The 25,414-nt window shown below is 29.3% G+C and overlaps 3 protein-coding genes and 1 pseudogene across 4 annotated transcripts; 2 read left to right on the forward strand and 2 right to left on the reverse strand.

The window, feature by feature from the left end:
* Positions 1,731-4,009, forward strand: LOC109333014 (homeobox-leucine zipper protein HAT4-like). Its single transcript, XM_019568234.1, has 4 exons — positions 1,731-2,117; positions 2,601-2,902; positions 3,084-3,163; positions 3,377-4,009. The coding sequence occupies exons 1-4, from the start codon at positions 1,949-1,951 to the stop codon at positions 3,711-3,713; spliced, it is 888 nt and encodes a 295-aa protein (XP_019423779.1). The 5' UTR covers positions 1,731-1,948; the 3' UTR covers positions 3,714-4,009.
* LOC109333013 (palmitoyl-protein thioesterase 1-like) lies at positions 4,776-10,212 on the reverse strand. Of its 2 annotated transcripts, XR_002105966.1 has the most exons (13): positions 10,033-10,212; positions 9,034-9,118; positions 8,816-8,867; positions 8,705-8,725; positions 8,556-8,609; positions 7,866-7,916; positions 7,233-7,295; positions 6,987-7,052; positions 6,758-6,796; positions 5,927-6,049; positions 5,738-5,830; positions 4,873-5,262; positions 4,776-4,813 (listed from the first exon to the last, which is right to left on the reverse strand). XR_002105966.1 is itself a non-coding variant. In XM_019568232.1 (12 exons), exons 1-12 carry the CDS (start codon positions 10,121-10,123, stop codon positions 5,032-5,034), a joined length of 969 nt encoding a protein of 322 aa, XP_019423777.1. In that variant the 5' UTR covers positions 10,124-10,212; the 3' UTR covers positions 4,830-5,031. The 2 variants fall into 2 exon arrangements, 1 of the variants encoding a protein (XP_019423777.1); XM_019568232.1 differs by lacking the exon at positions 4,776-4,813 and having other exon boundaries at positions 4,830-5,262.
* On the forward strand, positions 15,697-16,983 carry LOC109333012 (annotated as a pseudogene).
* Positions 20,380-21,014, reverse strand: LOC109333015 (basic blue protein-like). Its single transcript, XM_019568235.1, has 2 exons — positions 20,743-21,014; positions 20,380-20,646 (listed from the first exon to the last, which is right to left on the reverse strand). Exons 1-2 carry the CDS (start codon positions 20,918-20,920, stop codon positions 20,450-20,452), a joined length of 375 nt encoding a protein of 124 aa, XP_019423780.1. The 5' UTR covers positions 20,921-21,014; the 3' UTR covers positions 20,380-20,449.

Consider the following 25,414-nt stretch of genomic DNA (forward strand, 5'->3'; position numbering starts at 1 on the left):
AATTATGTCTCACATTTGTTATCGGTAAAGCTAGTCTATATATAAATATCAGAAAAAGAAATATACATCGATAGTGTAAGATATTTTTACAGTATTATTGTATCATTTATTATTCATATTTTTTTATTATTGACTGAAATAAAAGTAGTATAAATGAGTAATGAATTATGTACTGTCTGTGTATAAATCTCTTCACTATTAATGCATATACAGTAATTGAATTATAATTAGTGCTTATCATATACTATTTTTATAATTTTTATAACTCAATTAATTTTAATTATAATTAGTAATTGAATATTGTTGCCCTTCAAGAAATATGTGTTGGGAATTGGTAAATAAACATTTATTGATGCATGTTATGAGTACATCAATTTTCAATACAAACTTACTTTTTATAGTAAGTTGGAAGATGTTTGTAAATATTTAAAAACATATTAAACAAAAAAAATAAAGTATCTTCTCATTTTATAATCAGTAAAAATATGATCTGTGTACTATTTTATGTTATTTTAAAAAAAATTGTAAAAAATAATTAAATATGACATACGTTATAATTTTATTAGTGGAGAAAATAATTTATCTTTTTATACTATGATATATACTATTCTCTTAAAGAAAATAGATACATGTGTCACTACCAAATTCCTTTTTAGTTATTGATGGGACTTTCTCAAAATTAGTTTATGGAATTAATAACTCAGCTCATGTAAATATATTACTTAAAATGCATAAATCAAGATCATTAAATGACCAACGTTTGGAATTGTTACATTATTGAGCTAGTGAAACTGTAAGTATTTTATTTCTACATTCATACACTATTAAAAGGACTAACGAACGGTTTATTCAAGTGGTACATATTTGATTCCCTTTAAGCAAAAACTCGGATTCGAGTCTTGTGGATGAAACAAAAAAAACACTATTAAAAGGGATTAAGAAAAAAGATTATTTAAAAGATTTTATATTGACACCGAGTTTATTTGATCTAATTATACATCATACTAAAATTTTATAATCTAAATGGTATTTTTACCATCTTAAGACAACCAACTTGAATATTTTACCTTATATATACACAGTATTTTCTAGATTTATTATCAATGGATTTTATACATATATCGAATAAAATTTTATTTTAATTAATAACTTTAACAATTGTGATTCATATAAATTTTGTAATTTTGGATAAAGTTTTACTGCACATTTGATATTAAATATAGCTTAAACTGGGATAGGATAAATAATATGATAAGAGTAAAAATGATGTGAGAGTATAAGTTATTTTTCTCTCTAGTATTTGGTATCCATTTAATTTTTTATTATAAAGTATAACACTCATTTTTTGAACATGCTACTATTTTTCTGTTGATATAAGTGTTTTTTGTTTATAAAATAAGCTGGTAAGCAAACATGATTAAGTTTATAAATCAAAATAAAAAATTCAACCCAAACATTCACCTCATTTTGCATATCTAGCTTTTCCCCATAGTTGCATTGTTTGGGGGACATAACCCATGATTCAGATCATTAGACTTGGTAATGGACAAGGATCACCTTCCACTATTTTTCATTCTAAGTATTCACACTCAATCAAATTTCATAAAATAATATTAGATATTAATTTTTGTTTTTAAATGAATGAAACTTTTTTATTAACTTAGTACACCAAGTCACTAAATAAGACATGAATTGGGACATGTGATCCCATGATATTAGCATAAAGTCATGATTGAACTCACTCCTACTCATGCCACCCATTTTCTCTCCTTTCTATATAATCCCTGTCACCCTTCCCCTTCCAAATAAACATCCCAAACCACCCTTTTCTCTCTAAACCAAATCTCTCTCTCTCCTCTTCAAAATCTCTTTCAAAAAACTAACCTTTGAGTCCACCACCCAAGGTCTAAAGTTTTTTACTTTGAGTCTCATCTTACAAAGGCTAAAGATGACAACATTTGAAAAGGAAGATCTGGGTTTGAGTTTAAGCTTGAGCTTTACTCAGAATCCCTCAAATCCTATACATTTCAATCTTGTGTCTTCTCCTTATTCCTCTTCCCCTTCTGGTTGCAATCCTCAGAAACCTTCTTGGATTAATGATCCTTTCACATCTTCAGGTGTGTATATTGTATTATTTGATTATTCACTTGTTGTCCCTTTTTCACATAGGATTCTCACTCGCCGTGTTTGTTTCAAGATTTGGTCCACTTTCTTTTTAGTGTTTCATTTTCTCTTTTACAAAAAACAAGCGCGCTTGGTGGAATAATTTTCAATCTTTTTGTTCATGCTTTTCATTTTCAAAATCTCTTTACCACAACTTATTTATGCTCATCCAAACTACTTTTCTCATTTACCACTCGAATTTTCAATATTAATTTGTTCAAAATCTCACCGATTTTATTTTTTACTTAAAAAAAAAAAACTAACCATCTCATAAATTCCTACTCAACGAACCACATTTTTTTTTATCTATATGCCAACCCATTCTTCAAAATTATTTTTTTCGGAGGTTTTTTTCTGGTTTTCTGTAAAAGCTGAATATCCACTTTTTAAAAAAGCGATTTTTTCTAAACGTTCCTAAATCGTGTGTTTACATGCAGATCGTGATTCTGAAACATGCAAAGGAGAACGTGGATCATTCCTGCGAGGAATCGACGTGAATCGGTTACCTTCAGGAGTTGATTGTGAAGAAGAGGCTGGTGTTTCATCTCCAAACAGCACCGTCTCAAGCGTGAGCGGTAAACGTAGCGAAAGAGAACCCAATAGTGAAGAAAATGATAATGACAGATCCTTCTTTAGAGGAACCAGCGACGAAGAAGAGGCTAGAAAAAAACTCAGACTCTCTAAACTTCAATCCGCTGTTCTCGAAGAGAGTTTCAAAGAACACAACACTCTTAACCCCGTAAGTACTGAAAAAAACTAATTTCTATTTGCGAGTTGAGTTTCGGAAGGAAATGAAACTTAGAGCGTCATTGCAACACTCATAAGTTTTTCTCTTCCTTCCTATACTCGTAAAACCGACTCGCAAATAAACTCTAAATGATTGTAGAGCACAGTTAACTAAGTCATGTTTCTATATACAGAAGCAAAAGCTGGCACTGGCGAAGAAGCTGGGCCTTCGAGCAAGACAAGTAGAGGTCTGGTTCCAGAACAGAAGAGCAAGGTTAGTTTTGTCAATTTCATTGTTTTGTAGCATAGTTTACGAGAGAATGATTCCATGTCCCAAAGTATGTCTATGTTTGATTATTTTAATTAACATGTCATGTTTTCATTAGTTTGTAACATGATTTTGGACATACTTTGCTACATCAAAACCTTGTCTGTGGTATGACATGATCTTTTGTGAAACTGAATTTGTTGTTAAATTTTATTTCAGGACTAAGTTGAAGCAAACTGAGGTGGACTGTGAGTTTTTGAAACGGTGTTGTGAGAATTTAACGGAGGAAAATCGGAGGTTGCAAAAAGAAGTTCATGAGCTTAGAGCACTGAAACTTTCCCCTCAATTCTACATGCACATGACCCCACCCACTACTCTCACTATGTGTCCATCGTGTGAGCATGTCACTGCTCCTTCCTCAGCCGTTGATGGTTCCACGCGTCAACATCCTATGGCCTTAACTCATCCCCGGCCCATCTCTGTTGTTAGCCCATGGGCTTCTGCCACTGCTGCTATCCCTCAAAGACCCTTCGATGGGCTTCGGCCCAGATCGTGACGTGTACGGTTCAGTAAAGGGTAGAATTGGGAATTTGAAAAAGGGGGGAAATGGTTGTAATAGAGTACCCATAACTCATGAATTTGTTTTTTTTAAAGATATGATGGTTAGATAAAAATTATTTGGTTGGTCTCTAATGTTTTTTTCCAATTTGACCCATCGACTTTTTTTTTTGGTTTTGTGGGCATGATGAACCTACTTAGCTAGGGTGTTTTAGTTTCTAATGTATTTCTCGATCTCAATGATGAAAACGCAGACTTTGTGTAAAGTGCAGTGGCCTAATTAATTAATTAATTAATCATATTCTTATAAGATTAAGGGGTGTAGTTAACATTTGTTAATTAAATACATTTTTAAAAATTGTAATTCAGTGGTATAATTAGTTCATGCTTTCCTCTACTCCATTAACTACTGTTTTTTTAATTAATTTTGGAAAGGTATGGTGAATTTTGAAAAATGTGTAGTGGAGATAACGAAAATTAAAACCAGGAAAAGCTAACTTCCATATGTTAGCAGATTTTGATTTGTATTGTAAAGTGAAATTTTAATTTTGGTTTCATTGCTTTAGGAGTGCAGAAAATGCGGGGATCCGAAGGGGTAATTACGAATTTTGGGGGTAATTTGTCAATAGAGAAAGGAAAATAAATGTTTAGATCAGCATGGACCACAAAAGATGATGTTTTGTAATTGAAAAAACGGATAGAACCTTACGTCCATAAATTATGGGAGCATTGACTAACTCCTAAGATATACATGGCTTTGTTTTATTGTCTACTAACTAGTACTATAGTTAAAGTTTAAAATGCAAACGTGTGCCTACAGTTTGAAATTTATGCAGTATAAAAAAACTCTTACGGTGTATATATATTAAATCCTTGGTCTCCTTTTCTGTAATTTCTTCTTTCTTCTTAATTTTCTAATCTGTTCTCATTAAAATAATTAAAAAAGACAACAAATTTCTTAATACGATTAATTATTACTTTAGATTCTGATTATTGTACCTATCTAAACACATGCTCATACACGAGTTTCAATTTATGAAGAGAGTTACTCAATTCATCATTGTTATAATGGTAACCTACACCATTCAATGCTTTCATCTCTGAATTATTGTCATTAGCCAAGAGAAGTTCATAAATGAGAAATCATCAGTTTTGACTTTATACTTCATTCTATAACAAGATTTATATTCTGCTATATTCGTGGTATACATGGTGAATTAATTGACATTATTCACGTGATAGATTATATTGTAAAACAATAATATCTAATCAATTGTGGAAGGTTCTTCCTCCATTGTTTGAAACAGATTTTTCATTCATGTTGCTATGAATAACTCTCTCCTTTTAACTCCTCTCATCATCCTCCGGGAGCCGGTTTTACTGGTGCTATGTTCTGTTGATGTCTGATCCTTCAAGTATGGCACTACATAATTTTTCATATCGGTATCTGAGATTCCGATATGACCTCCGGAGGCTCTGATGAACTTGACTCTGCCAGCTTCATTCAGAGTTTTTAAGCCAATCCAGTCTTCAGTGTATAGTTTTGTCTGCAAACCAGATCAGGGGAGTAATATTAACAAGAAATCTTGCATTACATTCACATTTGGTGTATTGTATAACTGTTCATTGTCTTTCCAATCATATGATATCAAATATCAATTAACAGCAAATAATGCAAGGATTTTTAGATGAAGTGGCTATTCCTAGAAAATCATAGGACCTACATCTTCTATGACATTTATAACTCTAACAGATAATAGAAGATAGGAGCTTAAGAGTCCGTTAACGAGTTAAGTTTTGGAGGGGAAAGAAGTGAAAGGAAAGACTTCAGATCTATCTCACAAGTATATTTCCAATCTCTTAAGCATTCTCATTCACGCCATTGCCCTCTAAAACCCAACTCGCACAGAGACCCTAAAGCAAGCTACTCCACTGACATTATTTGTTAGATGGAATGCAAATGCGACTAAGGCAACTGGTAAAACGGGCAAAGATCTGGACCTGTTGAATGAAGAATGATACCTGTTGGGGCGGCAAAATCGGATCAAAAGCGCCATCTGGGTAATATCCAAACCAGGAAGTTTCCTTAGGTATTAAAACAGTGTCCTCCTCAAACTGTTAAAATAAGATATTAAATAAATAAGTGTTTTTCATGGAATCAGCTTGTAATATTCAAACATATTAAATAAAAAATACCTTTAGAAGACTTACCATGATGAGTACCAAATTCTGCAAGCTACTAAATCTTTCCTTATAAGTAGAATTCCGCTTATCGGGTAGTTCATTGTTAAGCAGAGGGAGAAACCTACACTTGTCCAAATAAGCAGGCATGGCCTGAAATCAAAATTGATTACTGTCAAGATTCGGATTAAATTTGAATCAAACATAAACTACGATTATTCGAGGCAGATAGTATAAGTGATTAGTTAAGCAAAGGAAAAGGAGGCGCAGCAGATGAGAAAAGATATTTAAAACTGGAAACTAAACAAAGCAAGTGACTTCTCATCACTCAATTTATACCTGTTAGAGAAATAAGTCATGTGCTATTTCTTTTGAATAATGCAACTTATTCCTACATGTGATTCAATATTTCTATTAATTTTCTACTTCTACAATTGTTTACATTTCAGGCCATACCTAAGCATATTAAAATAAAAAGATATTCAATAACATACAGAAAATAAAAAAAGCTAAATTGTATTAACAGTAAAATCACAATTATTATGATCATACATTATCCAATTCCCTGGGTACATTTACTACATTGTAGGAAATCTTCTGCAAGATGTACAGTTTCAAACTAAGACCGGATCACCTCGTTTAATCGAGCCAGCTCGAAAATGATCCAAAAGATTGAATTGGATTCATGGGTCATAGGCTGAGTCAAGGGTTTTACTGTCAGACCGACGAGGTCAATCTAGATCAGACAAAAACGTATATATGTAATTTTATCTTAATCTTCAAAATTATAAATTTTCTCCCAATTATGCATTGCATGCACAAGTACAACACACTAGTTATTTAACCAAGAGAAATACTCACATTTGGTAATTTAAGGTATCCACTAGGAGCTAAGTGTTCCTACAATTTTTCAAATCGAGGTATGTCAAAGACAGCAATACACGAACAAAATACTGATGCTAAATGCAAACATAAATTCAGGAGAGCTAATGAATTTACAAAAGAACAACAGAAAATATTTCAAAACTAACAAAATGTAGAGATCCATCAAAAAGAAAATAAATATAATGAAAGGGTATAAGGTGGATACTTGAGCATAGTCACTGTAAATCCCTCCCTTGATGATATTGTCTGCAATGATGCATAAGATTCCTGACTGTAGAAATGAAAAACATTCAACAACATCAGAACTAGGTAAAGCAAAATTTAAATATCATTTCATTTGTTCTTATCATTATATTATAAATGCATAATATAGCATGTGATACTTCCAAAATCAATACGACAAGATACACATTATAAATGCATCGTGCCGGAAAGCCACAATAATACTCACACCACAAAGAGGAACTGAAGCAGTACCAGCATGAGGGCCTGATAAAGAGATGAAATTTTTAACCTGTTCCAACAATAATAAAGGAGAAAATCTCGTAAATACGTTGACAAGGGTAAGGATTAGGGAGACAAAATACACAGAATGGCAACAATAAAAACATTGAATAGAAATAAAGAATGCACAGATGCAAGATCCACATAGTTAAAAACGAGAAAATTTATCTAATAATATCCTACAGTTGTAGAACAAAAATCTTAAGATAGTTTAAAAAAGACAATAGCTTATTTCATTCATAGCGTAACATTCCTATTGACAGAACATGTAAAATATATCAATCCAATCGTAAACCATATTAAAGCACATAATAAAGTTTAGTTCATTAACCATTACCAATTGCAATTTGATAATAACTAATTATACATAAATTATCTTAAAGACTATCTATTTTACATTAAAAAAAAAATAATCAGTCGTTGAGAAAATCATTAAGCACTTTCCAATAATTGTGATCATTGTCTCTCAGTTATGGAGAAAACTTGAAGCTAAAAGTTATTTGCAAGCATTATATGAATATCCATAATTAACAAAAGAATGTGTAGAAACAAAGAAAAAACAAGTTAGAAAGATTCTTACAGGGGGTCCACCTTCACAAAATTCCACAACGCCTCGACCAATTAAATTTCCCTGCAGAACAAGAGGAATTCTAGAGTGAAATATAAAAGACAAAAAGTAATCACAGAATTATATCTGAGATGAATTAATTAAGTTGCTGCTTGACATTCATTGAATGAACAACCTGAAAAAGGAAATGGATATGAAACGTGTTCTGAAATAAGTAACCAAATGGTATGAAAAAGACTAGATACATGTTCACCAGATATTTAGTGAAAGAGACTTGGCCGTTAAAAATGGCAACAAAAGGCGTCTTTTCATAAAGCTTGAGTTAGTTTAAAAGAAAAAAACACTATTAAATCAAGTCTCTCACTATGAAGGGCTTGAAGTATTGCAGCTACTAAAAAGAAGAGGAATACATAGCTTCACATTCAGTTGAAGGAGATCATAAATGAAACCAAAGGGTGACTAACATAAAACATTACCGGATCAGCTTTTGGAAAGGGAAAAAAATAGCTCAAGGACCACTATAGAACAATTTTTTTTACTGCCAACAAACATAGTTCTGCCGACTTAGTTTCCCAGCTTTGTTGAAGGCATCTAAGACTTATTCAAACCTTCCGAAATGGTGCAGGACACTCATCGGCATCACAAAGAATAAAAATGAAGAGAAATTGCTGAACAGATGAACAAAGAGAAAAATAAAGTAACCTGAGACAGCCCAACAATATTGTATCCGTCCTTCAATTCTTTCATTTGCTTCACCTGAATATGGTGAGAAACAGAGTATTTAGAAGTTACGATTAAATTCAAAAGCATTGTAAGAAAAGTTACCATAATACTGCATGAAACTTTATCACCTTCTCGCAAACAACCTTAGTCTGCAGACATGAAAAACAAAATAAATAACAAATAGACAATTCAAATACAGTATCTTCAACATAGCATTTCTATCTTCTCTGATCTATTACCTGATTTAGCAAAGGCATAAGCCATGAATCCCATGATCCATTGCCCACCTCACTGTAGAAAAGGAAAACTTAATTACTAATGAATACCAAATTATAGCCTCTACACTCTGCGCTCAAAATGTTCATGAGAGAAGGGAAATACTAGCAATGAACTCAGCATAAAAAAGATAAAGTTCCTTTATAGTGAGGAAATAAATAAAGGAATTATGCAGCCATACACGCAGTATCCTTCAACACCAGAGAAGCTGATCAATTTCTCGGTGAGTTTTTTCACTCCAGGGTGGTCGCACTGATCCGCAATTCCTGCCAACAAGAATCATTGCAAAACATGCATAATACTAATGAAATATATGGTGAAACAAGCATATAATTCAAGTATAAACAGCAGTTCACTCTTCACACAGAGGTCCCAAAAAATCTATATTTAAAGGACATGGTAATTATGAATGTGTATAGGAGACATCTCTGGGTATCCTTAGAAATAAAATCCATCCAAAATTGGAATCAAATGTGACAGAAATGTTACAATTTTGTTATTTGCACATTAAATTTTGATCATTGTATGCATCTATATCTTTCTGTAGCTCCTTCTTTTAGATGTAGTTACAATTGTTGAAAGATGACATATTTAATTTTATTATATAAGAACTTGATTTTATTGGAATCCTTAATATTTGTCATTGGAAAAATACTTATCTATTTTTTATACACGCTATTCGAATATACATCACAGAAACCAATGGGCATTTTATTTTGTCCCAAAATGTTGACAATACATACAGAAATCATTTTCATTAAAGGGTTCTGCCAGCACTGTTTAAGGGATGATGAAGATGAAGAAAACATGCATTGGAAAACTAAAATTAACAGTTTTAACTATATTAACTTCACCATTTTCCCTTCAAGACTTGACACTATCCTGAATCCTAAATAACACAAACACTAAGACATAGTAGTTATAACATGGAATGAAGCGAAAACTATTTGTCCATTTGCGAGTTGATTTTTGGACAATAATAAATAGAAACTTGGAGACGACTTTGAAGCCTTCTTTCTCCTTTCATTCCCCGAAAAAATCAACTTTTAAACGGACCCTTAGAAAACATAACTTGGGCACACTAGTAATCAAGCATCTTCCTTAACTTAAAAGTGAGAAAAATGCAATAATATCAGAATAATATATCCGTTAGAAAATTAAGAAAGTGAGTGAATAATACCGTGGATGAGAATGAAGGGTATTGAATGTGAGGTGGGAAAGATTATGAAAATGAAGATGAAGATAAAGGAAGAAGAAGGAAGAGCCATCATCGATCACACTTTAGCAATGACTGTGAACAACAACAATGCTATTTCCCATCAAGTAGGGAAAGATTAAGAAAACAAAGGTGTGGGTATGAAATAATAAATAATAGAATATTGAACTATTAGTCAAAGGTGAGAATAAGAGAATAAAAAATAGTATTACTTCACTATTTGTCATTGATGCGTTCAAGAGAGAGACAAGTGATGATAGGATTCATTAATTAATCCCAACAAGCAACTACTACTTCACATTAGATTGAATTATATTTTAAATTATTCAATTTATTTATATTTATGTTTAATGAATAAATTGCATTTGATTTTCGAATATTTAATCTATTTAATTTTTTTAACTATAATTAAAAAAACTTTTATGAAAATCTTTATTTTGGTAAGATATCTTTTCATCACTTTTTTTTGGAAGAAGCGCATTAAAATATTTTTATTTTATAAAAATATTTTAAAATTATTTTTTTTAAACAAAAATTGTTTTTAATTTTCCTTAAAAGTACTTTTTTAACTTTAAAAAATTAAAATATTCAAAGCTCTCATTTTATACCATATTTTGTAGACTAAGTTATTAATATTTTGAACTTTGCTTGTCAATCTCTTTTTCCAAATTGATGGACTTAATTATCTTAGATTTCCACGATTTTTGTATAATTTTATTATCTCTATTATTATACTAGCTGTGGAATTCAATAATGTTAAGTAGGCAAATGAAAACCCATTTCCATTGTTAAATTTTTTCCCATGTATTAAGTAGTAAGTTTGGTTCTAAAAAGATATAATAAAATAGTTTCCAAAGATTGGGTTTTATTTTGTGAGTCTCATTTCCATTGAATAACATAGCAATCACATTGTCATTTTGTATAATGTAAATTTTGTGTCTTCTAGTCAAATATTTTTCCGTACCAATGTCTCCATTCTTAAGAAAAATGAACCAATGTCTGGTATTGTTGGTGAGATAAGATAAATGCATTTTGCATTTTAATACGTTAAAACATAAGAAGTGAGGTAAGCATTAAGCAGCTATGACAGCATTATGAGATGAGAAAACCCATAAAGAAGTGTGTCAGTATGGAAGCAGTTTATGTGTGAGTGCATTCAAGTGTTTTTGTGTGGGCTATTAAGGTGGTTGCGGACACGCAATGGCATTAATTAACGACCCTACACCATCTTATGAATATAAGCCCATGTGCCCAAACAGACAACAATATTAATATCCCAACCAGATAAGTTTTAGCCAACAAAAATGTGCGGAAAAAAGAGTGTCAATTTCACGGAATAACTTATTCAACTGAAGAGAACCACAAATTATAAGATAATTAGTTCAATTGGGTAAGGATATAACTCCAGTTAACAAAACATGTGTCAATTCTGTTTTAAAGAATAAGAAATATAATTTATTAAATTTATTTCATTTTGACAAATCACAGTATTGTGGTATATAAAATATGATTCAAAAAAATATTAGGATGACACAAAAATAATGCTAGGTACAGACAATTTTCTTCTAGATAGATGATGATTTTAATTTTTTAAAAGAAAGTCGAAACCTGTGATTTACTTGAATTATTTTTTAGGTACAACTAAGTTCATAAGATTGTAATTTATCTTTTTAAATTTTATAAAGGGTAAAAAAATTAATATTTTACTTGAGAATAAAAATTTTACGATGTACTCCAGAAGTTACAAATATTGTACAACCCATAGATAAAGGTAAAGAAGCATATGGATCTTGTATTGCTGGATTTGGTGTACTATTGAACTCGGGGGAATTTGAGTTTTGATAAAGTGGAGATTCAATTATGCTCTCAGAAAGAGAGGAATTACTTATTTACTCTATGTTTACAGGATAATATTGTTTAACAAAAAAATCAAGATTAAATTGTTAAATACTTAAGAAATGAGTTATGTATGTAGAGGGTTTCGGATTCTAGATGGATTTAACAGTATACTATACCTGAACATTTGTATTTGTACTTCTTACAGCCTCTATATACTACATGACGAGCTAGTCCATTTTGAGTTTTTGACAAGTAGGTCATATACAACATTCTATCTTCTTTGTTTTGTGTATTAAAATATTCCAGTTGAGGAACTCGTTACACTAGCCAGGAGAACAAAGAAGAATGCTACCTTTTTATTTTAACATTATTTAATATTCTCTTCATTTAAGTAAGTAGAGAAAAATAATTAATAATCAGAGATATAAATGACATATCTCGGGAAAATTTTGAAATCTAACACATTTATTACATTTTTAAAGGATGTGTTTGTGAGCAAAGATACATATAAGTAAGATTTGAGAGAATAGCTTTTATTCTCCATGTTTCTATTTAATTGTTATTTTGAAACTTTATACTCATTTCATATTATATCCCACTTTAGTTTTGTTTGTACATTCATGAATGACTACTACTTTTTTGCGTTTGACTAGAGAGAAAAAAAAGGAGAAGAGAGGTGAAACGAAGTTAATGATATATATGAAAGAGTGTTAACAAAAATCACGTGGACGAATATGATGTTTGTTTAAAAAAAAGAGAGAAATTGAGACAAAAAGGGAGACACAAGGCCAAAATGAAACCTTAAACAAATATGTAGAATCATTTTATGTAATTTACCATATTTATGATCAATTATACCCATGGTTTATTGTTATAGGAATATTTGGCAACACTAGCATGTAACTTATAATTGTAAAGCTAGTTAAAAGCAGTGTTATGTAACCCGAACCGGACGTCAAATCGGCAGATGTTCCGTATTAGGTTTAACCGGTTTAAACGGTTAAACAGTCCGGTCTGACCGGATGATTTTGTACATAATTAATAATTTTTATTTGTAAATATATAGTTATATATAAATGTAAAACTTTATATAATTAATAATTATGTATCATTATATTGAAATAATATCTCTTTATCTTTTTTTGGACCGTAGTAAAACAAAATATTAAAACATTGTCCCATTTTTTTATTTTTATGTGAGCCGTCCGGTTTACTTCCCGGGTTAATCTGGTTTAACCGGGTTTAACATGGTCGGACCGGATTTTTTCCGGTTTAAAGCGGTCCAACTCTCATTCGGTTAAGACGGCAAAACAGAGCCGTTTTTAAGTCCGGTCACCGGTCGGACCGTCCGGTCCGGTCCGGTTCCAACAACACTGGTTCAAAGTAATGAGTATTGTTAAAGACGTAGAATTGTGTAACAATTAATTGAATTAAAAAAATTTGGTAAAATTAACTAAAATTTGTTAAATGACTAAAAAACATGTAATATTATAGTTGTTTATTTTTATTAACTAATTACTTGTTAATTACTTGTCTAATTATTTAGGGGTTTTACCAAATTGTATTTAGGGTTATACAATATTATAGCTTTCAAAAAATATAAGTTGCCTTTATTTGTTTGTTTTAAAGATTATACTCTACAAATTAACTTATCAATCCAGAGAAGAAACTCCTAAGATAAACTAATATTGCAAATATTAAGCTACAAACCATTCACCAAATAAAAAAGACAAATGATTTTTCAAGTGATTAACCTCTTAGGGCAACCCTTTAATATAATGAGTCTGAACAATTCACAAGAGAAGACAACAGTATAGATTTCATTCATATATATATTATTGACAAGTGGATAGCATGTAATTTAGGTGTATGAACCTTATCCTGTAATAATAGGTATACAACTCATCCTCACTAAAGACCATTTGCAACTTGAATACGATGATGTATCTGTTTTAGTTAGTGACACTCTTTTTTCAATGGTAAATCCAAAATGCTTCAAGAAAGGTTTATGAATTGTAATTGGTGTGGGTCAGTGAGGGTCACCCTTCCTAGAACAAGGACTAAAGTTGAGAACCGAGATCCCAAAAATTTTTGTCTCTTCATGTTCTTATTCAATCAAAGTACACCAAATAATATAATTATTCATTTACAATTTTTCTATTTAATTTAATGATGTATTTTAATTGGTTTGATACATTAATTGAGACACAAATGGGGACAGATGATCTTGATAGTTGCTATTAAATTGTTAAATGGGAATTGTGGAAGGTAGGTCCTCTCCAACAATTTAAGGTGTAATTTTAGGATAAGCATAGGATAGGTTGTGACATGTCAAGTTTCTTATTCATTTATTTCTAAATGTTGATTTAATCAACTTTTAAATTTGGATTCATCCCTGGATTTAATAAAATCTGAACATGTAAGAATCTAATTAGGATAGAGGAAAATAAGGACGAATTCGACTTTACCCGAAACAAAAAATAGTAGGCCTAACATTATAAACTTTATCATTTTGATAAGAATATCAATGCCATTAGGGGTGTGTCAGATTGATTGAGACATATAAGATGTGTTATTAACCCGTTCTTAAATGATGATGAGATCAATTTTCGAACTAAATTCTAATAGAAATGGTTTAGGCGAAATTATGCTCACCCATATCTATATATAGCTTAACATGGAATTATTGTGATAGGATTTGTTATGAGATTGGTTAAAAAATGAATAGAATAAAATATAACAATTGATTATTTATATTTAAATAAATAATTGAAATTATATTAGTATTTCTATAATGTTCTTCTGTTGTAAAATAATAATATTTAGATGATTATCTGTTTTTTTTACCATTCTCTTTAAATAATGTATTGTGGATCCATAGTAGAAATCAATAAAATATGAAAATTTTAGTTTTTTTAGCTTCTCATTATCTATTATCTTAGGATTAAGAATAATTCTATAATGTTGTAGCACTCTATCATATTATTGACTTGACGATACATTAGCAAACTTCACAAAAGATGTCCACAACCGCTGTATCCTTATTAGCCGATCATGTCCTTCTCAGTTCTCAGCCCCACACTTAATTCTTCTCCACGCTCATATATTCCTCCCCTTACTTTCTCTATGACTCAAAAGTCGCCTTTGTTTTTTTTTCCTTTCATTTTTTCTTATCAAAACTATTATAATTATAAATTTAGTATTTAATACTCAATCGTATAAACTAACTACTTTATCGTACCCATTTTCCCTACGTGTTCTTCAAAATGAAATAAGAAAAAAAGCTACCTAGTCGAAAAAATATACGTACAACGACAATGCCGTACACAAAAAAACGACAAAAGTAGAAGCGACCAACAAGAAAGGTGTATGCACCTTACCTGTAAGCCGTGACGTCATAAATGAGCTAAGCAATGGGCTAATGATGACAAATAAGCACGTGATAAATAAATTACCCAACAACTTGCATTTTACACATGCGAAGCTTCAAAGAAGCAAAGGACCATGCCAACTTGATACTAAAATAATAGTCAATTAATTAAACTAAAACCATCCGTCACTCACCAACAATATGTTGATCTAATAGTGTAAAATTCAAAAAATGAGTTCGATTCCTATGAATAATATTTATTGGGAATGATAGTTATAAACCTAAAAAATGATTAATTTCTTATTTAAAAAAAGCAAAAAATATTGTTGGTAATACCAAAAAAAAACCATACACCCTTTGGAAAATTTAAAATATCTAAAGTGCAGAGATTTGAAGTTTATTATCCAAGTTCATGAATCACTACACCTATATGTATACCCTTCTTTTCTTTACATTCCAACTTCAATTATTCAATTCAATACCTTATCTTAAAAATCAAACACCCCTTTCTCTCATTCTCCTTCTAACAAATTCAATCCAACACAAACACACTAGATGGATGAACATAGTAGCTACGAGTCTGATTTGGCACTTTTAGACTCAATTTGCCACCACTTATTAGACGAATCAGACCCATTGAAATTCGGAGCCCCGTATTCTAATTCGGGTCAAGAACCGTTTTATTATCGGAGCTCCAGTTTCAGCAGCTTGTACCCATGTTTGAGTGATAATTGGGGCGAATTGCCATTAAAAGAAGATGATTCAGAAGATATGGTACTCTACGGTGTTCTCCGCGATGCCGTTAATGTTGGGTGGGTCCCATCTTTCGAAACCGGGTCACCCGATAGCTCCACGTCAAGTTTCCTTCCTCCGGTAACGGTAAAATCGGAGTTAGATATTTTTCCGGCGATGTATAGTCCACCGGAGATAATTGCTACCGTTCCTGAGATTCCTCAAGTGAAGGCTGTGTCGGTGGCGGTTCCGCCGAAGGGGAAGCATTACCGCGGCGTGAGGCAACGGCCGTGGGGGAAGTTCGCGGCGGAGATACGTGACCCGGCGAAAAACGGGGCGAGGGTTTGGCTCGGAACTTATGAAACGGCTGAGGATGCAGCGTTGGCTTACGATAGAGCCGCGTACAGGATGCGTGGTTCGAGGGCTATGTTGAATTTTCCGCTCCGAGTTAACTCGGGTGAACCGGACCCGGTTCGAGTTACAACTAAGCGAGCATCGCCGGAGCCATCGTGTTCATCGGAAAATGGGTCTCCGGCGAAAAGGAAGAAAAAGACGGTGGGGCCAATAGTGCAAGTGGTGAAAGGTCAAGTTGGATTAAAAACAGGGCAAGTGGGAAATCAAGTGGCACAGTATACACGTGGAGAACAATTATTGGTTATCTAATAATGTGCAATGCTGACGTGTCGTACATAGTGCTTCTCACTCTGCTTGTAATTATTGTATCTGATTTTTGGATGCGTTTTGAAGTTGGGGCTCTCTACCACTCACTCACTCACCCAACCAACAAACTTTGGATAGTTGCATAAAAAAAGTTTATTGGAAAATGATGGTGGAAAATTGGGAAATCAAAAGCTAAAAATGGAAACCAATTTGGGAAAAAGTAACTTGGGGTGAAGTTTTGTTTGGGGTTGTAAATATAAAATTTGTTATTTGTTTGTTCAACATTGATGAATGTGTAAGTTGTATTACATGAACTATTATAGCAACTATAATTATAGTAGTTGTTCTCAACAAAATAATAATATTTTTATTGTTTTTTTGAATTTTTTTTAGCAATTCTTGATTGTTGTTAGGCAATAAAAAATGAGAAGAGAGAGATAAATGATGTGGAAAAATGTAGATAATGTATGAGCCAAATAAGAATAAGAATAATGTTTGTTATTATAAGGGAAAAAAAATATTGTTCTTATTTTATGGGAAGTCATAATAAATTATAAAACAATTTATGAGATCCAAATAAAAATGAAAATGTTATTTGCTTGAACGAGATTATGTTAGTTGTTTGTTATCTAGATGGGATTTGCATCCAAAATAATAAATGTTAAATAGTGTATCAAAATAGGTTATATGCAACTAAGTCAGCAAATATCTCTACCATCTTTCTCCCTATTTATAAGTAATATTTTAGAGGTGGATTTCTCTAAACATAACTTAAGTTTTTGTCTCTAATATTTTTATAATATTAAGGTAGTAAAATAACTCATATCAAACATAGCTCAAATAATCATACTATTTAACAATTTCTCCATATTTCAATAAACCCTTTACTTCCTTCATAAACAAATTGGAAATAAATTTGGAATATTAACATTCATAAACTTAAAAGTATAATTACTTATATAAAAATGATTTATAATTGGTGGTGAAAAAAATACTAAACAAACCCTAAAATGTAGTAAGCATTAACCCAAAAATAAAATTGGAGACACCTCTCATTATTGGCCTAAGAAGGAACCACTTTGTTCTTTAGTATTTGAATGGGAATGGTATGAGATCAATCTTACATTGAAGACGAGTTAGTAATAGTGTGATCAAAGATGTATTAAATAATGAGTCAGATGCATTAATAACGCATCAGAAACATTTATGTCACCTGGAATGGGTTTGATCCACCTTAGGTAAGTGAGCATGAGATGGTTAGGGTTGAACCATATGCAGCCCAGATTTATCGATGAAGCTGACAAAATAAATATAAGTAATTAATAATGATGAAAATAGTCAATGGACTAGTGGGTTGTAATTAAATATACATGGCACAAAAGGGGTTTCACGAAGACAAAACTTAATTCTATGGTCCGTACTGTACCTTTCTCATTTAAAATGAGGGAAATATTAAATTCTGAAACGTATATTATCCCATACAATATCTGTGAACCAATTTTCTTAAAAGAACATGATAATTATTAATTGATTATTAATAATTAAAGTACCAAAATTTGACACATGATTGTTTTTTATATGTATAAAAGGATTTATAAATTTATTATAATATGAAAATATATAATTTTTGATATTGAATATGTTAATAATTATTCTTCCATCAATTGAAGTTATTCAACTAATATCATTTATCCATTAATCTTTTTGTCTTTCTGTCTAGAACAACCAAAATTTGTCAACAAATAAAAAATAATATTTTATTTTAATTTAATTTTATAAAACTAATACATTACTATATATATGTCCAGATTTAAGTGAATGAGGTATAGAATGATATACAAATTACTGACAAATGATTTAATTTGTCATTCTCCTTTAGTTTAGACATGATTTTTTATTTAGATTTTTGATGATAGTTAAGATTAGGTATTTTGTATTTCTAAAATTATCTTATTAAAGAATAATTTAGAATTTAAATCGTTAAAAATTATTTATAACACAAGTCAATATTTCAATCTAACGATCTGATACCATGGAAGATGTTCTCATTTGTTTGGGAAATATTAAAGTACCACTCTAGAGAGATATTTGATTTCTATCTAATTCTCACCCAACATTCTCATCTAATTTTTTTTAAGGTTAGTCTGCAAGTTAGGTTTTGTATAGAAAATAGGGGGGGTGGGGGGGCGGGGGGGGAATATTACAAAGTTATTTCACAATTATATTTCAAGTTTTCTTTTTCCTAATTATTTTCTACTCTTATTTAGAAAATAATTATCTCATTGTTGATTATGTTGAAGGCATATTGTCCAATAGAATAGTATGTTAAAACTTAAAAGATATATTGAATAGATATTTTATTCTATATCTCATTTATAATCTTTGTGCGTTAAACTACTTTTATGAATTCAAATTATGACGAGCCGAGATATAAGTTGGAAATTAGATAATTTATCTTTTTCCAGTCAGTAAAAATATGATATGTATATTATTTTATTTTGTTTTAAAAATACTTTTATAAAAAATAATTAAATATGACATATGTCATGATTTTAATAATTGTAAGAAGATAATTTATCTCCTTGTACTAAGATATACTTTATTTTCAAAATATAAACATAAGAATTAAGATGACGTGTCTCCCATAAATAACGTCTCAAGCCATCTTTGATAGATTTTTGTTGGCTACCAAAGTCGAGAACTCTTCATTTTATATTTTTTCCAGTAACTCATTAATTGAATTATTTTCATTAATTTAACCATAATAAATGAAAATATATTACTTTCCGTGCTTCACCGTATTTTATTTTTTTTCATATTTTTCCAACTTTTTTTTTTTATGTTTTAGAAATGGAGAAAAGTGCATAGAATTTTCATAAACTGCATGTCTTTTACAAGTAGATATTATAAACTATTTTTTCCTCCTAATTACTCTTAGGGCTTGTTTGCTAATTGGTTTTTAGAGTGTAAAGAATGGAAATGGAAGACTTTTAAGTGTATTTTGTAGTTGTGAAACATTTTTCTTCTCTACATTATCTTCTATTCACTAACTCCCAAATAGACCCTTAAATTTTATCTGTTAATGAAATCAGTCGTTACAAAGATATAATGTTAAATTACTAATTCATTGTTACTACCCCACTCACAATAATAGCAATAAACTCACCATTGCATTATTGCATGTTAGGTAGTGGCTATTGCCAGAAAAACTCTAAAAAAAAGGATTGAGAAGAAGATAATAAGAAAATTTTAGTGTTAAAAGAGTAATTACTATATAAGAAAATTAAAATTACATATTAATGATATGACAGTCACAATAAAAAAAATTCATGAGTGAGAATTTCTTATTGTAATTAATTGAACACTAAATTTATGCAACGATCAATTTCATTATTAATTAAAGTTTAAATGATAATTAGGAAGAAAAAATAGTTAATAATAATTAGTTGAAAAAACACAAAGTTTAATAATTTTTGTGAACTTTTCCCTTAAAAATACAACACATTTATATTCAATTTGCCAACATATTCTTATTTATTATTCACCCTTTTCGCTTTTCATTTCTTCATTTTTCTTTAATGTAATTTCTAATGTGGATTTAAATATGATTATTATACTCAAATTATACCAACTTTTATATTTAATAATTTGTTAAACCATAAGAATAAAAAGGAAGAAATTATACGAATACACATAATAAAGAGAAACAAAAACACTGAGAATATTATTATTATTATTATCATTATTTAAGTTTATTGTATAACTCAAATTACAATACATTTATGCAGCAGAGACTGCAATCTTCATCCCTCCTTGGCAGTGACCAGGCTTACTACAAATGAAGTAGTTTTTTCCTTGTTTCAATTTCAATTGATCCTTTCCTGAATTATGCACTTCTCCTGATGAACCACTGCAAGAATTGTAACCACCCTCATTCACTACCACTACGTTGTGAGCTTGTGTATCATAATTGAATTCTGCATATAAAGATAACATCAAATTATTAAATTTAATTGATTTGATAGAAACATAACAATAAAAGTGATTATACTAGAAATAAGAATAACACTAACCAAGTATATCACCAGCCTTGAATGTTTTACCAGAGGGCCAATTTACTACGTTGAAGGTCCAACCGCCAGAATCTCCAACTTTGAAGTTAGTTGCATGAGCTATGTCAGAGTGAAACATTAACGTACAGAATAATAGCATTAGAGCTATCATTGCACTATTGCCTCTTCCCTGGGCCATCTTGTATTTAGTTGCACTAGAATAGATTAAGATTACAAAGGGTCTAAAGAAAGAGCAAATAAAGGTTCTATGGTTGAGTGGTGTGTGTCTTTCTCTCTCTATATATACTATTTTGTATTAAGGATTATGTCGTGTATGAGAGATGTAAGTAGTTGAAAAATAAAAGGAAATACAACCTATGACACATTAATCTTTTTAATTACAATGAAATAGTATTTTTGTCATTGAAAATAAAACAAGAAATAATAATTTTTTTATCGTAATGGAGAGAATCTTATTCACTATATTGTAAGAAGAAATATATTTTGGTCTCACAAAATGCATCATTATGTACAATTCCTTATGATTATGATTGGTTGAAAAGAAATATATTCGAATTAAAATTTTAATAATTAATTGTTTTTCAGATCGACAATAAATAGTTGCATTGCATATAGAGTAGTATAATATCATACGTACTCACAAAGGAGTGACACGTTGTTTCAAAAGTGTACTTGGACATCATATTAAGTATACACTATTACTTATTAGTAAATAAATATTATTAATATTCTTATTATTATTTAATAAATTATAATTTTATTAATAGATTATTATTCATTTAGTTACGATTTGTGTCAGTCCTAAAATATCTAAGGTCATTTATCGAAAAATATGGGACCTAAATTTATTAAAATAATTTTAATAGATAGAGTTTTTATAAGAATTATAAAAATTGTATTTACAAGTTCTTACAATTTAACCAAAATACTTCGTATTTTTTAAGACAATATAAAACTTAATACATAAGTTTGAACAAATATGAATTTTTAAACTTCAAGTTTCCATGGGTACTTAGGTTTTAATTATTTTGTCTCTATAATAATGTTTTGGAAATATAGAGTTACAAATATCATTAAATGCATGGTTAATATGATATCATTTTTTTAGGTACATGAAGTCAATAGGGTACTATTTTTGGGGTACATTAATATGATATCATATTCAGTATACCATTATTAATTATTAGAAAATAATTAATAATTAATAATTAATAAATTGTTAATAGTTTATACCATTTAACGATAATCATGAGGGTTTATCTAAAATATCTAAGGTCATGTATAAGAAAAAATGTATTTAGGACCTAAATTTATTAAAAACATTTTAATAGATAAAGTTTTTATAAGGAATATAAAAGTTGTATTTACAAATTTTCACACTTTATGTATTAGTTTACTAAAACACTTGATTTTTTTGGAGATCGTATAAAACTTAACAAATAAGTTTTAAAAATTATCAATTTATAAATATCAAGTTTCGATGGGTCCTCTAATGTTTTAACCTTTTTATCTCTATTATAATGTTTTGGAAAATTAAAGTTACAAATATCATTAAATGCATAGGGAGTAGGATATCATGTTTGAAGGTAGATGGACTGAACAAGATATTATACCATTATTAATTATTAGTAAATAAATAATATTAATATTACGATTATTAATAATTAATAATATCATTAGTAGTTTATAATCCATTTAGCGATAATTATCAGGGTCGGTCCTAAATTATCTAAGGTCATGCAGGAAAAAATTTAGGACCTAAATTTATTAAATAGAATATAGATAAAGTTTTTTACATGGGTTATGAAAATTATATCTACAAATTTTCACACATTATATATTAGTTTTCCTAAACACTTCATTTTTTTTAGAGAATATATAAAACTTAACACAAAACTTTGAATAAAATATCATTTTATAAATTTTAAGTTTTTGTGGGCCCACTAAAGTTTTAACCATTTATTTCTATTATAATGTTTTTGAAAGATAGATTTAAGAATATCATTAAATGCAAAGTCAATAGGATATCATATTTTTGGCATGGAGCCAATATGGCATCATATTTAATATGCCATTATTAATTATTATTAAATAAATAATAGTAATATTAAGATTAATAATATCTTTAATAGTTTATAATTCATTTAGCAATAATCATCTGGTTTGGTTCTAAAATATCTAAGGTCACATGTAAGAAATGGGAGAGATCTACTTACTCAAAGAGTAAGTTTTTCTAACTTATTCCTTATCTTAACTATTAATTATTGGGAAATTAAATTGTTTGAATTAGTGTGTAGATCTAAACGATTAGATATTCCTAAAATTGATGGCTAAGATGAGGAGTAAATTTAAAAAATTTATGAGTATATCCTTACTTGTAAGAAAAAATGTAGGACCTAAATTTATAAAAAAGTTTTAATAGATAGAGTTTTTGTAAGTAATATGAAAATTGTATCCGCACATTCTCACACTTTATTTGTCAGTTTACCAAAACACTGGATTTTTTAAACTGTATAAAGCTTAAGACGCAAATTTGAACAAAATATGAATTTATAACATTATTAATTATTAGGATATAAATAATAGTAATATTAAGATTATTAATTAATAATATCATTATTAGTTTATTATTCTTTTAGAGAACAATCCTAAAATAACAAAGGTCACGTGTAGGAAAAATATAAGATCTAAATTTGTTAAAAACTTTTTAATAGATACTTTTTTATAGGGATTATGAAAATTATATCTACAATTCGTGAGTAGTATAATATCAAACATACTCATAAAAAGAGTGACACATGGTTTCAAAAATGTACTGGGACATCATATTTAGTGTACCACTATTAATCATTAGTAAATACATAACAGTAGTATTAATATTATTAATTAATAAATTATAATATAATTAATATTCATTTAACAATAAGACGTTGCTCTAGTTGCGTAAGGCTTCATTGAATTCTCAATGTTGAGAGTTTGATTATTGAGAGTGACACTTGTTAGGAGGGATAGTCACGAACCTCGAAATGGATTAGTTTCTTACTCAAAAGGTAGGAATACATTTAGTAGTGCCAAAAAAATTATTATTTATTTAGTGAGAATCTATGTTAGTCCAAAAATATATGAGTCCAATATGGACCTAAATTTATTAAAAACTTTCTAGTAGATAGAGTTTTTTTTATAAGAATGATGATAATTGTATTTACAAGTTCTTAGACTCGTGTCATTTAACCAAAATACTTGATATTTATATAAAACTTAATATATAAGTTTGAAAAAATATAAATTTTTAAATTCCAAGTTTCCATGGGTTCTTAGGATTTAATTATTTTGTCTTTATAATAACTAGTGTGTACATATACTTCATGCATGCCGATCAATATTACATGATACTACGTATATAATTTTTACATATTTTATTTGTTATAATTAGAATATATTTGTTGTATTTGGTGTACTTTATATTATATTTTTTTTATGTTTATGATAATGTTTAGTTTAAGATCTTGTTAATTAATGTGTTGGTGGTGATTAATTATGATTATTTGGTTTTTGTAAAAATTAAATAATATGAAGGACAAAACAGGAAGTGTAAACTTACACTATAATAAAAGTTACATCATGTTTTACTTTTATATATAGTAAGTATAAATATAAATGTTTTGGAAAGAGAGAGCTATAAAAATCATTAAATGCATAATTAGTAGGATATCATTTTTTTAGTACATGGAATCAATAGGATATCATATTTTTGGGTACATTAGAATAGGACATCATATTTATTATACCATTATTAATTATTATAAAATAATTAATAGTAGTATTATGGTTATTAATTAATAATTAATAATATCATTAATAGTTTATACCATTTAATGATAATCGTGAAGAGAAGTTCTAGAATATCTAAGGTCATGTATAGGTATATATATTTATATATAGGTCCTAAATTTATTAAAAGTATTTTAATAGATGAAGTTTTTTTATAAGGAATATGAAAATTATATCTACAAGTTCTCACACTTTATGCGTCAGTCTACTAAAACACTTGATTTTTTGGAAGAAAATTTCATACATAAATTTAACAAAATATCTATATATATATATATATATATAGATATCAAGTTTCAATGTTCCCCTCTAAAGTTTTAACCATCGTATCTTTATCATAAAGTTTTGGATAGATAGAGTCAATAGGACATTATACCATTATTAATTATTAGTAAATAAATAATTAAAAATATCATTAGTAGTTTATAATCCATTTAGCAATGATCATGAGGGTCAGTCCTAAATTATCTAAGATCATGTGTAGGAAAAAATACTGGACCTAAATTGTCACTACAAGCAAAAACAATAAAACTGAGATTCTTTATACACTTTTCAAAACAAAAAAATAAGTGCAACCTGATGAAAAATGTTACTACTTTATAGGATCTAGGATATAATTGTAAACAATCTTATTCTAGTGAAGAAAAAAACTTTCAATCATCTGAACATATGACCTCATATCACATGAGAAGTAAGTGTTACAACATGTCTCTCTTCCTTTCTAGAAAAAAATACAAATAGACATCTCATCCAGGGGAATATATCTGTTGTCTCACTCCTTTGTGTCATTCCATATGCTATGAGATATGATTGACCAGGAAAATATTTAATAATTGCAATT

Source organism: Lupinus angustifolius, chromosome LG18 (genome assembly GCF_001865875.1).
Source record: "Lupinus angustifolius cultivar Tanjil chromosome LG18, LupAngTanjil_v1.0, whole genome shotgun sequence".
NCBI lineage: Eukaryota > Viridiplantae > Streptophyta > Magnoliopsida > Fabales > Fabaceae > Lupinus > Lupinus angustifolius.

Excerpts from the sequence above, each read along its gene's own strand:
- LOC109333014 (XM_019568234.1), top strand. The coding sequence starts at position 1,949 with ATGACAACATTTGAAAAGGAAGATCTGGGTTTGAGTTTAAGCTTGAGC. Across the intron at positions 2,903-3,083 it reads AACACAACACTCTTAACCCC|AAGCAAAAGCTGGCACTGGC; the intron begins GTAAGTACTGAA and ends TTCTATATACAG. Across the intron at positions 3,164-3,376 it reads TTCCAGAACAGAAGAGCAAG|GACTAAGTTGAAGCAAACTG; the intron begins GTTAGTTTTGTC and ends ATTTTATTTCAG.
- LOC109333013 (XM_019568232.1), bottom strand. The coding sequence starts at position 10,123 with ATGATGGCTCTTCCTTCTTCTTCCTTTATCTTCATCTTCATTTTCATA. Across the intron at positions 7,053-7,232 it reads CTTCAGTTCCTCTTTGTGGT|TCAGGAATCTTATGCATCAT; the intron begins GTGAGTATTATT and ends TCATTTCTACAG. Across the intron at positions 5,831-5,926 it reads AGAATTTGGTACTCATCATG|TTTGAGGAGGACACTGTTTT; the intron begins GTAAGTCTTCTA and ends TTATTTTAACAG.
- LOC109333015 (XM_019568235.1), bottom strand. The coding sequence starts at position 20,920 with ATGGCCCAGGGAAGAGGCAATAGTGCAATGATAGCTCTAATGCTATTA. Across the intron at positions 20,647-20,742 it reads CAAGGCTGGTGATATACTTG|AATTCAATTATGATACACAA; the intron begins GTTAGTGTTATT and ends CTTTATATGCAG.